The sequence below is a fragment of the Lontra canadensis genome, unplaced genomic scaffold, assembly GCF_010015895.1.
Source record: "Lontra canadensis isolate GAN:19392208 unplaced genomic scaffold, GSC_riverotter_1.0 scaffold56, whole genome shotgun sequence".
Classification (NCBI taxonomy): domain Eukaryota; kingdom Metazoa; phylum Chordata; class Mammalia; order Carnivora; family Mustelidae; genus Lontra; species Lontra canadensis.
Genome location: NW_022631050.1, coordinates 5,309,756 through 5,323,224, shown reverse-complemented (window position 1 = coordinate 5,323,224; position 13,469 = coordinate 5,309,756). Strand labels below are relative to the sequence as shown.

The 13,469-nt window shown below is 40.7% G+C and overlaps 1 protein-coding gene across 2 annotated transcripts in view; it reads left to right on the top strand.

Annotated features, from left to right (window-relative positions):
- The first annotated feature begins 11,880 nt into the window (after nucleotides 1–11,880).
- LAMP3 (lysosomal associated membrane protein 3) overlaps nucleotides 11,881–13,469 on the top strand; it is a 34,428-nt gene continuing 32,839 nt past the window's right edge. Inside the window, exon 1 of one of the 2 annotated variants that reach the window (XM_032875449.1) lies at nucleotides 11,881–12,094. In XM_032875449.1, coding sequence (XP_032731340.1) covers nucleotides 12,046–12,094 — 49 coding nt within the window. In that variant the 5' untranslated portion in view covers nucleotides 11,881–12,045. The remainder of the gene's footprint in view (nucleotides 12,095–13,469) is intronic. The other variant, XM_032875450.1, reaches the window with a different exon arrangement.

The window sequence follows — 13,469 nt, the reverse complement described above, 5'->3', positions numbered from 1 at the left end:
TTTAGAGTTTTTCTCTTGCTAGTTTTAGTTATTTATAGTCACAGTTATTTTTAGTTACTTTAGAGTGGGGTTGTTTATTTTTATATTCATTTATTAATTATCTTTTAGTTATTTGGTTTTAAATTATTTTATTTTCAATTGTTGCATTTTTGAACATTATATTTCCTGAATTTTTCATTTTCAGAGTTTTGAGATACTAGTTTTGATTTATTTTCAGTTATTTATTCTCAATTATTACTTTTCAGTTACATCTTTGCCACTTAAAATTTTTTTTTCTGTTCTGTATTTTTACTTCTTTCATTCTCAGGTTTATTTTCAGAATTATTTAATATTAGAATTACTTTGTCTAGGGGATCCAAACAAAAGAGAGACATGACATCAGTTATTTCAACAGAAAATTTAGTATAAAGAATTGTTATCCAGATATTGGAGAGTTTAAGAGGGAAAAAAGTGATAATGTGATACCATGGAGATGTTAACTGCAAAAAGCTGCTACAAGCCCAAGGGCTGAGGGAGCAAAAGGAAGAAATTGGAGGTGGCCTTGCATAGCTGGGGTTAGTCCTCTGAGGAGGAAGTGCTGCCCCATAGGACAGGTGTCCCAGGAGCTGGAAGTTAGTCTGGGAGCTGCCAGCTGGTGCTGGTGTCTTTGAAGCGGGCGGGCAGGTGGGGGTTGGTAACTGAAACCAGATATTGCTCTCAGAGTGCAGACCAGTTGCTAGGCGGATGCCGACAGGAACTCAGGTGCACAGAGGTCCCTCTCCCCACTTCTGTCCTCTGGTCAGTCTGCTCTATTGGCCAGGCTTCACAGGGAACAGCTGGCAAAAAAGGTGAGTGACCCCAGCCCACAAAGCAGAGATTAGAAGGGTGGGCTGAAAGCTAAGAAATCAAGGCTAATAACCAGCACCCTGACCTCTAGAGTCGTTTAGTTTTAAAGCTAGTTTTGGATTTAGTTAGTTTTGAAATTGTTAGCGTGATTTGATTTTAACTTTTCACTGGACGTGGGATCTGGCTAAGTTTTTGGTTCCCTGATTTGTTTCTGGAATGGAGTGGGAACTTCTTAAACATCTGAGGACTGTCTCCCATGTGACTCAAGAAAATCACTTCAGAATTCAAGAAAACAAAAATAAGTATCTCACTTTGTTCATAAAAAAGCCCTTTGACTACATGGCCAAAAAAGGGCAGAGACTAAGGGACAGACCATCAAGGAGAGGCTCTTCGGCAAAATTGTCCAACAGAGTGTTCTTTGAAAATTTTCAGGAAGTTACGTTGTGGAGCTATCCTCTTGTGCCCCTTTCCTAACAACAAAATATCTTTCTCGATGGAGTGTGTTTCACATTTGTAGACTACAATATTGATTGTTTGAACACAAAAATAAAGTTGTTTCCAAACCCACAGGAAATCTTATTTCCTTCTACTTGCATTGTTTTCCATTTTGGCCATAGAACATTTGTTTGTTTGTTTGTTTGTTCAGTACCTATTTCCTGAGCACCCCTGTCCTCAGGAAGGTACTGGCATCAGGAGAGAACAGGAAGGCATGAAGATGAGTGAGAAGCTCTCAGTACAGTTTGGGGAGACAGATGTGGAAACATCATCACAACACAGTGTGACAAATAACATGGGGGCATGGAACCCTGCTACTGACTTCCTGATGTAGTCAGGGATGATCTGACTTCAGGGCTGGGTCTCCTGGAGCAGGCGTTTTCTCCAGGTGGAGAAGGAGAAGAACATCCTGGTCGTGCAGAGACACAGAGGCATGAAGAAGCGATGCATGGCAGGGAGGATGTTTTGACAGAGGCCGCTAGGCCACAGGGTTCAGAAAGGCACTAACGTTAGGGTTGGCCCTGGTGCTTGACAGATAGAACCTCATTTGGTCCTCACAGCCAATCTGCAAGAGAGTAGGAAGCAACCTCAAGAGTCAATGCTTTTCCTGGTCTTACCGTTCTAGTCACAGCCTAGCAGGTTCTCTGACTTGTCATTTCTGGAATTTTTCAGCTCATTTCTGGCTTTATCCTTGGTCCATTCACTCCTCCCCATTTACCCTTGGAGGTGAGTCCCTCCATCCTCTATCTTTTTATTCCTTCTTCTTAAACATCGGTGGGGAAGGAGGAGGGTTGAGACCAGCCAGCTGTGAGGTGCCAGTGAAGCCAGCTGCAGAGGAGGCAGACAGAAGCAGAGGAGAATCCCTGTGGGGTCTTCTAGGGGAGTTTTTCTGACCAACACGGTGGGAACTGAGCTCTTGGTGGACCAATCATAACCTACAACTGCAAGCAAAACCCCTTGAAAGTTTGTGGGGATGCTGCCTTCCCAAAGTGGGGAGCCTGCTTTACAACAAGCCCAAACCCGTGAATTAACAGATTGGGATTTTTAAAAGCACACAGGGCCCTTTGTTGCATGAACAGCACTGGACAGGTTTACCCAGTCTAAAGAAAGTAGAGTCCTTCCCAACCTATGATGGCATATTTTCACACTTTTTTATAGAACACATTCTTTCAGTCAGTCTTGAGTATGTTTCTCAGCACATTTCTCTGCTTTGGCTTTCTGGTCATCTTATCAATCACCATATACATTTCTCCAAGAGAATATTTAAGACCCGGAGCTGGACAGAAGAATCTCTGGATTCTATCAGAATTATCAGAAAATGCATCACTTGGATCCTCTTCAACACTTGACCATTGACTAGCCATGTGCCCAAAGCTTTCTCAGTCCTTTGGACATCAATCATATTCTGAATTTACAAAACCAGCCACACCTGGTGGTACTGGCAGAGTGCAAAGTGCTCAAACCCCCGGGCCTCACCTGAGGAGGCTCTCCCCAAAACTTGCATCACAGTGGACGACCAGAGGAACCATGTCAGGACCAGTCATCATTGCTGATGATGCCCCCGGGTGCTCTGTGGTAGCCCACTCTCACCGTCCACTCTGGCTCCTTTGGCTAACCCCCACACTTTTGCTCAGCTTATAGGTGTCCTCTCAGAGAAACAACAGAAATATTAATAAAGGGTAAATAATAAAGAAACTTACATCTTCTTTCTATTTGAGTAAACGGAAAAGAATTCAAAACCAGATACAATCTTCCAGCCAGTTATTCAAGTCATCCATAGCTTGCTAGAGTTGCCTGTTGCCCACTAAAGGGACTCATTTCAACATGCTGCTGAGGACTGGGCATGCTGCAGCCCCACAGGAAGGTGACCCAGCTGAAACCAGCCCTGGATCTGTGAAAGCTGTCTGAGTCCACACTGAACACTAGCCGTGCCTTATGAAATAATCAGACAAAATAGATATCCTCTAAATCAGCATTTCTCAGAGCATATTTTGCAAAATAGGCAGAAGAGTGTAAGAGTTCGATGAGTTAATCCCATGTTGGGAAAAAAAAGTTTAAATATATTTTTTTAAATACTACGTATTTTAGTTCTCATTTTGTTCATCTCAGTTAGTGAATTAAAGGATTTGAGAAGTCTTTCGTGAAGGAAGTCTGTACATTTTTGTTAAACTCATAATTTCCCAGACGTGTTTGACCACAGAATCCTTTTCTTTGTGGAATATAACTTTCCTTGTATATTAGTAAGGGGAAAGCTGCTGTAGCAGAGATCTATCCATATAGTGCATTAAAGAATAGTTATGTCTCATGAGACAGCCTGGATTGTGTATGCAACCTGCTCTGCTCTACACAGTCATTGGGTGTCCCAAGTTCTGTTTTTTCCACCATCTTCTAGAACTTTGTCCTTGTCTACGTAGTCAAAAGCATGTCTCAGGGATGCCCAACTTGGAGCTTGCAGGGAGGAGAAAGAACTTGGAAGACTGTAACATTTTAAGACCTAGCCTACAAATGTCACATGGTATATTTTCTTATATTTCTTTAGTGAAAACCTTCTTGCATGACCACACCAAGCTACGAGAGGGGTTGGAAACCTAGTTCTCGACTACAGCTTTGACACTTAAGTGTCACTGTCACCAGTGAGCCTGAAGCAAAGCAGGGACTAGAATCCAGTCTTATAACTCCTAGGCCAGGATTACTACATTAAGATTTGCTTGCTCAGTCAACATGTTTCAAGTGCCTCTAGAGTTCCAGGTTTATTGTCAGATGAGGATAGAAAACATAGCTTCACCAATTCTCTATAAAATGTGTGTCAATTGCATCTGTAATCTGGTATTATTTTTTAAGTATGAATAAACTTTCAAATATGGCTTAAAAAAAAAAAGATTTTATTTATTCATTTGAGAGAGAGAGAGCAGAAGCAGGGGGAAAGGCAGAGGGAGAAGAAGCAGGCTCCTTTAGGCTCAGCCGGGAGCCTGATGTGGGGCTCAATCCCAGGACCCTGAGATCATGACCTGAGCTGAAGGCTGATGCTTAACCATATGAGCCACCCAGCAGCCCCTCAAATATGGCTATAAAATAGAAAAATTGTAGATTTATATAATATTTTAATGTACCGGAGAATACATACTATGGAAATAAACATAAGAGGAACAAAGTAGAGAATCTTGAAATGGACTCAAATTCATCTCAGAATTTAAAACATGAAAAAGGCATTTCAAATTAGTTCTAAACAAAAAAGATGAATTATGTGTGAAAGTGGTACTGGGATCACTAGATAGCAAATATGGTGGCGGGGGAGAAGTTTCACCTCGACCCTTAAAATTATTCATATTGTTCTATTATGTGACTTAAATCATGAAAATCAAAACATTTAAAAATAATTTTGAATAGAGTAAAGCCTTTCTCAGCAAAAATGAAAACCAGAAGCTACAAAAGAAAATCCGGACAATAGAGGCTGTGTAAGAGGCAAAATCATATATAGAAAAAAGGAACAGTTAGGAACTTAAAATGGGGCACCTGAGTGTCTCAGTGGTTTAAGCCTCTGCCTTCAGCTCAGGTCATGATCTCAGGGTCCTGGGATCAAGGCCTGCATCGGGCTCTCTGCTCAGCAGGAGCCTGCTTCCCCTCACCCTCTCTCTGCCTGCCTCTCTGCCTACTTGTGACCTCTCTGTCAAATAAATAAAAATAAAATCTTAAAAAAAAAAAAAAGAAACTCAAAACATACATTTTCAGAACATATGGTAAAAGACTGATTTTCCTTGATATATAAAGAGATTTACAAATCAATAAAAACAATAGAAAAATGGGCAAAGGACATGAATATACACAGGAAAATTAATTAAAAATTCAACAAATATATGAAAAGAAGCAAAACAATGATATGCAGTTTTCATTACCAAACTGTCCAGCATTTAAAACTTTGATAATTAACTCAGTGTTGGAGAAGATACAAGAAAGCCAGCACCCTCATAGACTGATGGTAAAAGTGTAAATTAGTACTAAGTTACTAATTTATAATAGAAGACAATTTATAATAGCTTTCAACATTTAAAAATATATATATGATTTGATCTAGCAATTCCAATTCTAGGAATTTATTTTAATGTTATATCCATACAAATGAATAAGGGATACAGATGTTCATTTTAATATTACTCTTTTTTAAAAATTTTATTTATTTTAGAGCGCACAATGTGGAGGGGCGGAAGGAGGGGGAGAGAAAAAAACACAAGCGGACTCAGTGCTGAACACAGAGCCCAGTGTGGGGCTCAATCTCATGACCCTGAGATCAGACCTGAGCTGAAATCAAGAGTTGGACCCTCAATGGACTATGTCATCCAGGTGCCCCTTAATGTTATTTTTAATAGGAAAACAAGTAATGTGAGATGGGGAACACCCTGTCTGTGATAGTGTTAAAATTTATCCCCAAATTGATACTTCTGTCTTCAAAGAGTAGAGTCAAATTATCTTCCCTTTGAGTGTGGGCTGTATTTGTGGCCCTAATAAAGAGAATGTGATATAAGTGATGGTAATTGACTCTAAGACTAGGTTATAAAAAGCATTTTGTCTTCTTCCTCATTCTCTCTCTTGGATTACTCCCTGTGGAAGAAGCAAGCTACCATATTGAGAGGACAGTGAAGCAGCTCTATGGAGAGACCCATGGAGCAGGAGCTGAAGCCTCCTGCCAACAGCCATGGGAATGAGCCTCCTTGGAATAGGTCTCCAGCCCTACTCAAGCCTTTAGATAGCTTTAGCTCCAGCTGATGCCTTGACTAAAACTTCATGAGAGACTCAGAGCCAGAAGAACCTAGCTAAGCTGCTCTGGAAGTCATTACTAGAAGACCATGAGATAATAGATGTTGTTTTAAACTGCTAAGTTTTAGGGTCATTTGCTAAACAACAATAGCTAAGTATATTACATAATAAAAAGCTGGTTAATAAAGTATTGTATTGGCATACAACTGAACTCTATGCAGTTGTTTAAAATAATGTCTTCTGCCTGAGATGTAGGAAAATAGAAAGAGCACCATCCTCATACTTACAAGATAAAAAAAACCCTGGAAAATATGCAAATTCACTTTTCTTGGACCCATGACAGAGCTCAGCTCATAGGGCGACCATGTAACCTGAAATGGAAGAAAAGACACCTTCAAAGGGAAGTGGGACTCCAGCACTTGTTTACCTGAAGCAAAGACCTACTATGAGTTGGCAAGAGAAAATAGAAACCCTGGGGGCCACAGGTATCATGGAAATTTGCATCCACTTATAGATTTTTCTGCAAGAGCCTCACTACACACTCACAAAAATGATTAGCAGAAGTCCTAAGAAAGCAACCTTCTTGTCACAGACCAGGAGAGAGGAATATCAGTTGCTGCAGGAAAGGCATGAAACTATGCTCAGATCCTCTTGCCCTATCTTTCCTACAGAACAAAGGCAGAACTCAGTGCCAGAGAACGGGCAATAAACACACTTTAGGGGCCTGGCAAATCCAACAGCAGCTCAGGAAAGACAGCAGAATAAAAACCAAATCTGATCTTGCGGGAGAGGCGGGAATATGTGTCAGGCCCAGAGCTGCTGGGGGAGGAGGTACTTGGAAGACCATGCAGAAACTCTCACCCCAAGACCTGGGGACATAATGCATGCTTGACTGAGTCTCCGTGAGAACTGAGCACTCACCCTCAGCCCCAGGCCAACTGATAAGCATTGGCCAATAAGCAACAGTGGGCTGAGAGGCTGTCTGACAGACACCAGGGAAGACCTAAACTGCAGGTGGAGAAGACACTGAGGAAAACATTTGGGCAAACAAATCCATACCTTAAACACAGGTAACACTTGAGGAGTTGGAAGTGTGTAACTATAGCAACAAGAAGCCAAGGATCTACACAGAGGAATGAAAACTGCAAGAAATCATCATCACATGAGTAGGTGCATTATTTATATCTCTAAAAAGATAACTGCTGCTTAAGTAAAAAATAATAACAATATGTTGTAGAATGTATAATAAACAGAGAATTAAAATGTATAACAACAATAGAAGTGATGCCAAGAGGGAAGAAATTAAAGTATACTGTTGTAAGGTGTGACGTGTTATTGAATCATTTAAAGGTACATTGTGACACCTTAAAGTTATATCCTATAAACTCTAAAGCAAACACTAAAATAACATGCAGAGTTATAATAAATAAGCCAACAAATGAGATGAAATGGAATTTTAAAAATGCAATTAATCCAGGAGTCGGTAGAGAAAGAGGAGAAAGTAAACCAAGAACAGACAGGAAAAATAGAAAATAATTGCCAAGATGGTAGATATAAACATAACCTATCATATGGTCCAAACACCTCAATTAAAAAGGAGAGATTGTCAAATGGATATTAAAAAAAAAAAAGACCACCCTTGTGGCCTGCTTTAAGAAACCCACTTTAAGTATTTTTAGATTAACTGAACAAGAAGGCCATCAGACTGAGGTGGTTTTAATGCCTTAGTAGCTTAGGCAAGCAAACCAAAACCTATGCCTATAATGCCTCAAGGTTAGGAAACTGAAACCCAAGTACAACCAATCACAAACAGCCAGCTAGCTTTTCTCAAAGAATGCAACCACTTAGGCTATAGCTACTTGAATAATTTCCTTGCCTCACTTCCACCTCTTCTCTATGAAAGTCTTTCCACTAGCACCTGACAGTGGAGTGCTCCTAATCACTTCTGGTTTGACACTGCCCTATTTGAATTGATTTTTGCTCAAATAATCAAAAAGTTTTAAAAAATATTTATTTATTTGACAGAGAGAAAGAGATCACAAGTAGGCAGAGAGGCAGGCAGAGAGAGAAGGGGAAGCAGGCTCCCTGCTGAGCAGAGAGCCCAATGCGGGGCTCCATCCCAGGACCCTGAAATCATGACCTGCTGGAGGCAGAGGCTCAAATCACTGAGCCACTCAGGTGCCCCTCAAATATACAAAATTTTTAATATGCCTCACTTTAAAGACACAAATAGATTAAAAGTGAAAGCATGGAAAAAGATACACCATGCTAACACTAATCCAAAAAAAAAAAAAAGGCCCGAAAACTATGTTACTATAAAATAAAGCAGGTCTCAGAATAAAAAATATGACCAAAATAAAGAAGATCATTAAAAAATGATAAAATAGCTAATCCATCAAGAGAATATAGCAGTCCTAACTGTTTACACATCAATAACAGAGCTTCAGAATACACAAAGCAAAAACAGAACTACAAAGAGAATAAATAATCCATAATTATAGTCCAATATTTCAACTTCTCTCTTGAGAATTAATAAAACAATAGAAAAATGGAAGAATATAGAATACCTGAATAACATGAAATGTAAATGGATTAAACACACCAATTAAGGTGCAGCTACTGGCAGAATGAGTAAAAAAAAAAAAATGATCCCACTATATGCTATCTACAAAGACACACTTCAGATTTATACTTCAAGACTCAAATAGATTAAAAACAAAAAGATAGAAAATGATATACCATATACAGAGTAACCAAATGAGAACTGGAGTACCCATAGTAATATTATAAAAGTACATTTTAAAACAAAAATTGTTACAAGACAAAGAACATTTTCTAATTACAAAAGGGTCATTCTATCAAGAATATATAAAAGTCATTAACACAGAGAAGTCTAGCAGCAGAGCCCCCCAAAACGTTAAGCAAACATGGACAGAACTGAAGGAAAAAATAGACAATACAACAACAGTAATTGGGTTTTTTAAAACCCTACTTTCAATGGATAAAACAATTAGACAAAAAAACCAAACAGGAAATAGTCTCAAACATTATAGACTAACTAGAACTGACAGACAACTATAGAATGCTTCACATTCAACAAAAGCAGAATACACATTTGTCTCAAATGCTCAAACAATATTCTTCAGGATAGATTGTACGTTAAGTTATAACATATTAACTTGTTTCCTCAATAAATATGAAGGAATTGAAATCATAAGTAGGTTCTCCAATCCTAATGGAACAAAACTAGAAATCAATAACAGAAAGAAATTCGGGGGGATTCACAGATATGTGGAAATTAAAATCAAACTCTTAAATAACCCTAATAATAGGTCAAAGAAGAAATCACATTGGAAATTAGAAAATAATTTGGGATGAATTAAAATGAAATTATACCAAAACTTATGGAATATATCTGACACAGTGCTTAGAGTTTCCAGTAGCTTCTGAAACACCCAGCCATCTCTCCTCTAGTCAAAGGCAGGAGTCCTGATAAACAACTCCAAAACTCTAATCCTCTGACCTACTCAGGAGACTGGTTTCAGACACCCTCCAGTAAATGTTGACTGAATCAATGGTTGAGCCTTCTTCCCTAAAGCCACAGAGCCCTTACTATGTATCAGGCTAACTGCTGCTTCCATGTACAACTTTCAGTGACCCCATGTCCTCTAGGGTTGAAGCTGAACTCCTCAGTCTGGGTTTTGGCCTTTCCAAAATGACACTAACTTTACCTTTCAACCATATTCCCAACTTTTTCTCCAGTATTCTCCAGTCAGGGCTATAACCACTCAAGAGATTTTGCTCCCTGGGTGCTAGGAGAAAGGGCACAGACTTCAGGGCTAAGTAGGTCATGATGCCAATCTTAGCCTATTGCATGATGCTGGGTGGTTCAGTTTCCACATCAATAATATTGGAATTTTAAAAATAATCTGCCTTGAGGGGTGCCTGGGTGGCTCAGTGCGTTAAAGTCTCTGCCTTCAGCTGGGGTCATGGTCCCAGGGTCCTAGGAGTGAGCCCTGCATTGGATTCTCTGCTCAGCAGGGAGCTTGCTTCCCCCCCCGCCCGCCCCGCCTGCCTCTCTGCCTACTTGTGATCTCTGTCTGTCAAATAAATAAATAAAATCTTTTTAAAAAAAATCTGCCTTGAGGAGCACCTGGATGGCTCAGTTGGCTAAGTGTCCAACTCTTGAACTCAGCTCAAGTCTTGATCTCAGGGTTGTGAGTTCAAGCCCTGCATTGGAGCCTACTTTAAAAAAAAAAAAAATCCACCTTGAAGAGTACCATATGTATTACACAGTGCTAGGCACATAGTAGAGATTCCTTATATGGAAATACTTTTACTACTACTACTACTACTACTACTATTAGAAATAGTATTATTACTATTCTCCAACTATCCACATCCCCTACAACCTTCAAAGTCTCTCCAAGGTCCAACAACAACCAAGTCATCTCTGACTATTCCTTTTCTCATTTAGTGTAGCTCTAAGCAACAAACAACTTATCAGTCACTCTGGCTATTATCCTATGTTAATAAATATTGTTTCTCATCTAGGTATCGAGCAACCTGAAAACTTATATTATATTCTAGTTTAGAACACTTAGTACAACGTGATGCTTAAAATCCTAGACTCTCAAGCCAAACTGGATTCACAACCCAATTTCTTCATATATTACCTAAGTGACTTTGGGCAGGTCACCTAACCTCTCAGATCTCAATTTCCCCATTGGTGAAATGAGACAGCAATGATAACAGTGCCCACATAGGGTGGGTGGCTGTAGGACTTAAACGGAGTAAGAAGAATGCCTGTTATATAGTATCTGCTTAATTATTGTCTGTAGAATAAATTGACTCAAAGTCCAGAATATTAGGCAGGTAGTTACAAAAATTAGATCAACTGACAAACATTAATTTTCACCTTCCACCATAAAAATCCAATTTGGAAACACACTACTCTGGCAAATTTGCTTGATTAGAGTGGTTAGAACAACATAATATGATCAAATCATTGTAGCCAAAGTTGTTTTTCAGGAAATTACTTGAGACTAAGCTGAAAGCCCTAAACCTAGTAATCAGAAGATAATCCTAATATACTTCCTAAATGTGTGTTCCTCCCTGGGACTCACAGTCCTAAGAGATAGACCATCATTGTTCTGTCTGATTAGTAGAGGAAGGAGAGATGACATGGAAAGGTTGCTTTTCCAAGATATTGAGTATTTTTTGTGTGTGTGTTCCAGGTAAACAGCTTGGGAGTAGGCAATATTATCCCTATTATACGGCAGAAGAAACTGAGGCTCAGAGGCATTACCCAAGACCATACAACTCGTGGCCACATTCAAACCCAGCTTTCCCTGACTCCTAAGCTCGGACTCCTTTTGGTCTCCACAAGGTGAGGTGGCCATGGACATAAAGTAGTTACCTCAGACTTTTCATGAATACACACAGAAACAGTGTTCTCACCACTGAGTTTTCAGACATCTGCTCACCTTCATGACTGAGGGGCTGTTTTTCTCCTGGCTGAGGAGAAATGTACTCAAGATCTTAGAGAAAATTGGAGACCCATCTTCTGAGAGAAGGAAGTTGGCACTGCCACAGATCCTCCATCTCTTGTGCAGAAATGGTCTCAGATGCCCTTCACCTTGGCTGGAGTGGGGGGGGTGGGTATTGCCCACCCCTCACCAACACTAAAGGCAGAGATGAAAGTGGCTGCTTTCACACAAGGGCCACTTCTGGTTTCCCTCCCCACTCAGCCTACCCCTTGAGAGGGCGTTTCAGCTACTTGTCATAATGAAAGTGACGTTGGTTTCTCTGCCGCAAGTGAACAAGGGGTGAAGAGAGGTATCTTCTTTGTTCTGGAGCCTGCCCTGGAATTAAGCTCCTGCTACTCAGAAGAGGGAGAAGTGTTGAGTGAGGCCGAGGAGCAGCAGCAGAGCCAGCCCCTGGTGACGAGCGGTTATCTCTGGCTCCCCAGCCATGTCCTGGCAGCTCTCTGCAGTGGTGGTGCTCTTCGTGTCCCTGGCTGGTGAGTGATACCCGTCGTTTTCCGTGGTGGCCCTCCTACCTCTGGTCCTGTTCGATACAAATGCATTCTAGTGCCAGGGATCAGACAGGCTGGAGATAGCTGTATGGCTTCAGCTACTCTAGGTATTTAGCTTGGGAAGATCTCCTCCTTATTACCTTAAATGTGTGGAGTACACTTTCATGTTTTTCCCAAGGGCTTTCACAGTTTGGACTTGTTTTCCGTGAGTCAGGCAGAGGAGGTGTCAACTCCAGAAGACAGTGACACTAAACCTGGTTCCCGAATGGCTTCTGAGCACCTTATCAAGGAGAGTTTTGGAAATCGCTTAGATTTAAGAGATGGAGAACTGAACCAGACTTTAGAAATGGGGCTCTTGCTAAACACATTATACCTTGCTTTTCCTGTTTTTCTCAAACGGAAGTGCTGTGTTTACATTATATAAACAATGAACCGTGAAGTTGAATGAGATGCGGTCTGGCAAATTGTGCCATCTCAGAGAGGTGTAAGCCAAGCAGTCAAGACTTTTTTTAAAAATAATTACTATTATACTTCAGGTCAGAGAAGCTGTCTGGGAAACTGGGCTTTTGATGATCATTTTATGTGCCCACTGCCTGCTTTCACAAAGAGGGTTTTCTCTCTAGGACATTGAGTCCTCCTGTGTGCTGTTACCTAGTTGCTGGTTAGTTCACAATTCCTTCTAGAAGCACTGAGTTGAACATGTGAGGGAAACCCGTGGCCCCACTAACACGCTCCATTGGGGGGAAGCAGATGCACTTGATTGTGGCATGAATTGTCAGGAAAGTTGGGTGAAGGGTCACGGCAGTGTCCTCATCCTGGCTGTTTTACTTCTGCCGTGTTTTCAGAAATAGAGTTTGACATTCTTCTAGAGGCAAAAGGCAAAATCTAAGCTAATAAAAAAGCAAAAGATCACAGTCTAGCAGTCAGCATCTGTGGACCTGTGAGCAGATGACTGGCAGATTCAGAAATGCAGTGCGTGCTCAATAAATTCCCGGGGAGGTGGAGAGGAAACACCTCTACCACCCTCTCCTCTCTGAGCTGTGGATTCTCCAAGGTGAACCAAGTGAGCAAAGTGTGTGAAGGGCCCCCATTTTCTGGATGAGGGTACTGAGGCAGGTTAAGGAATGCCTTGTGGTCACTCAACTAGCAAGTGGCAGCCTTGAGATTTGCATCCAGGAAGCCTGGTTTCAGGACCCTGCACGCATAGGTTCAAGACATACTTGTTGAATTGGAGACGAGCAAAAACCATTGGACATTTTCGTAGGAGAGGCATAGGTTCTAGGTAAAGTAGCTCTGTAGTCTTTATCCACTCAGTTTGCTGCCCTGGTCTATTTCCCCCACAAAATGAGGGGATTTAAAT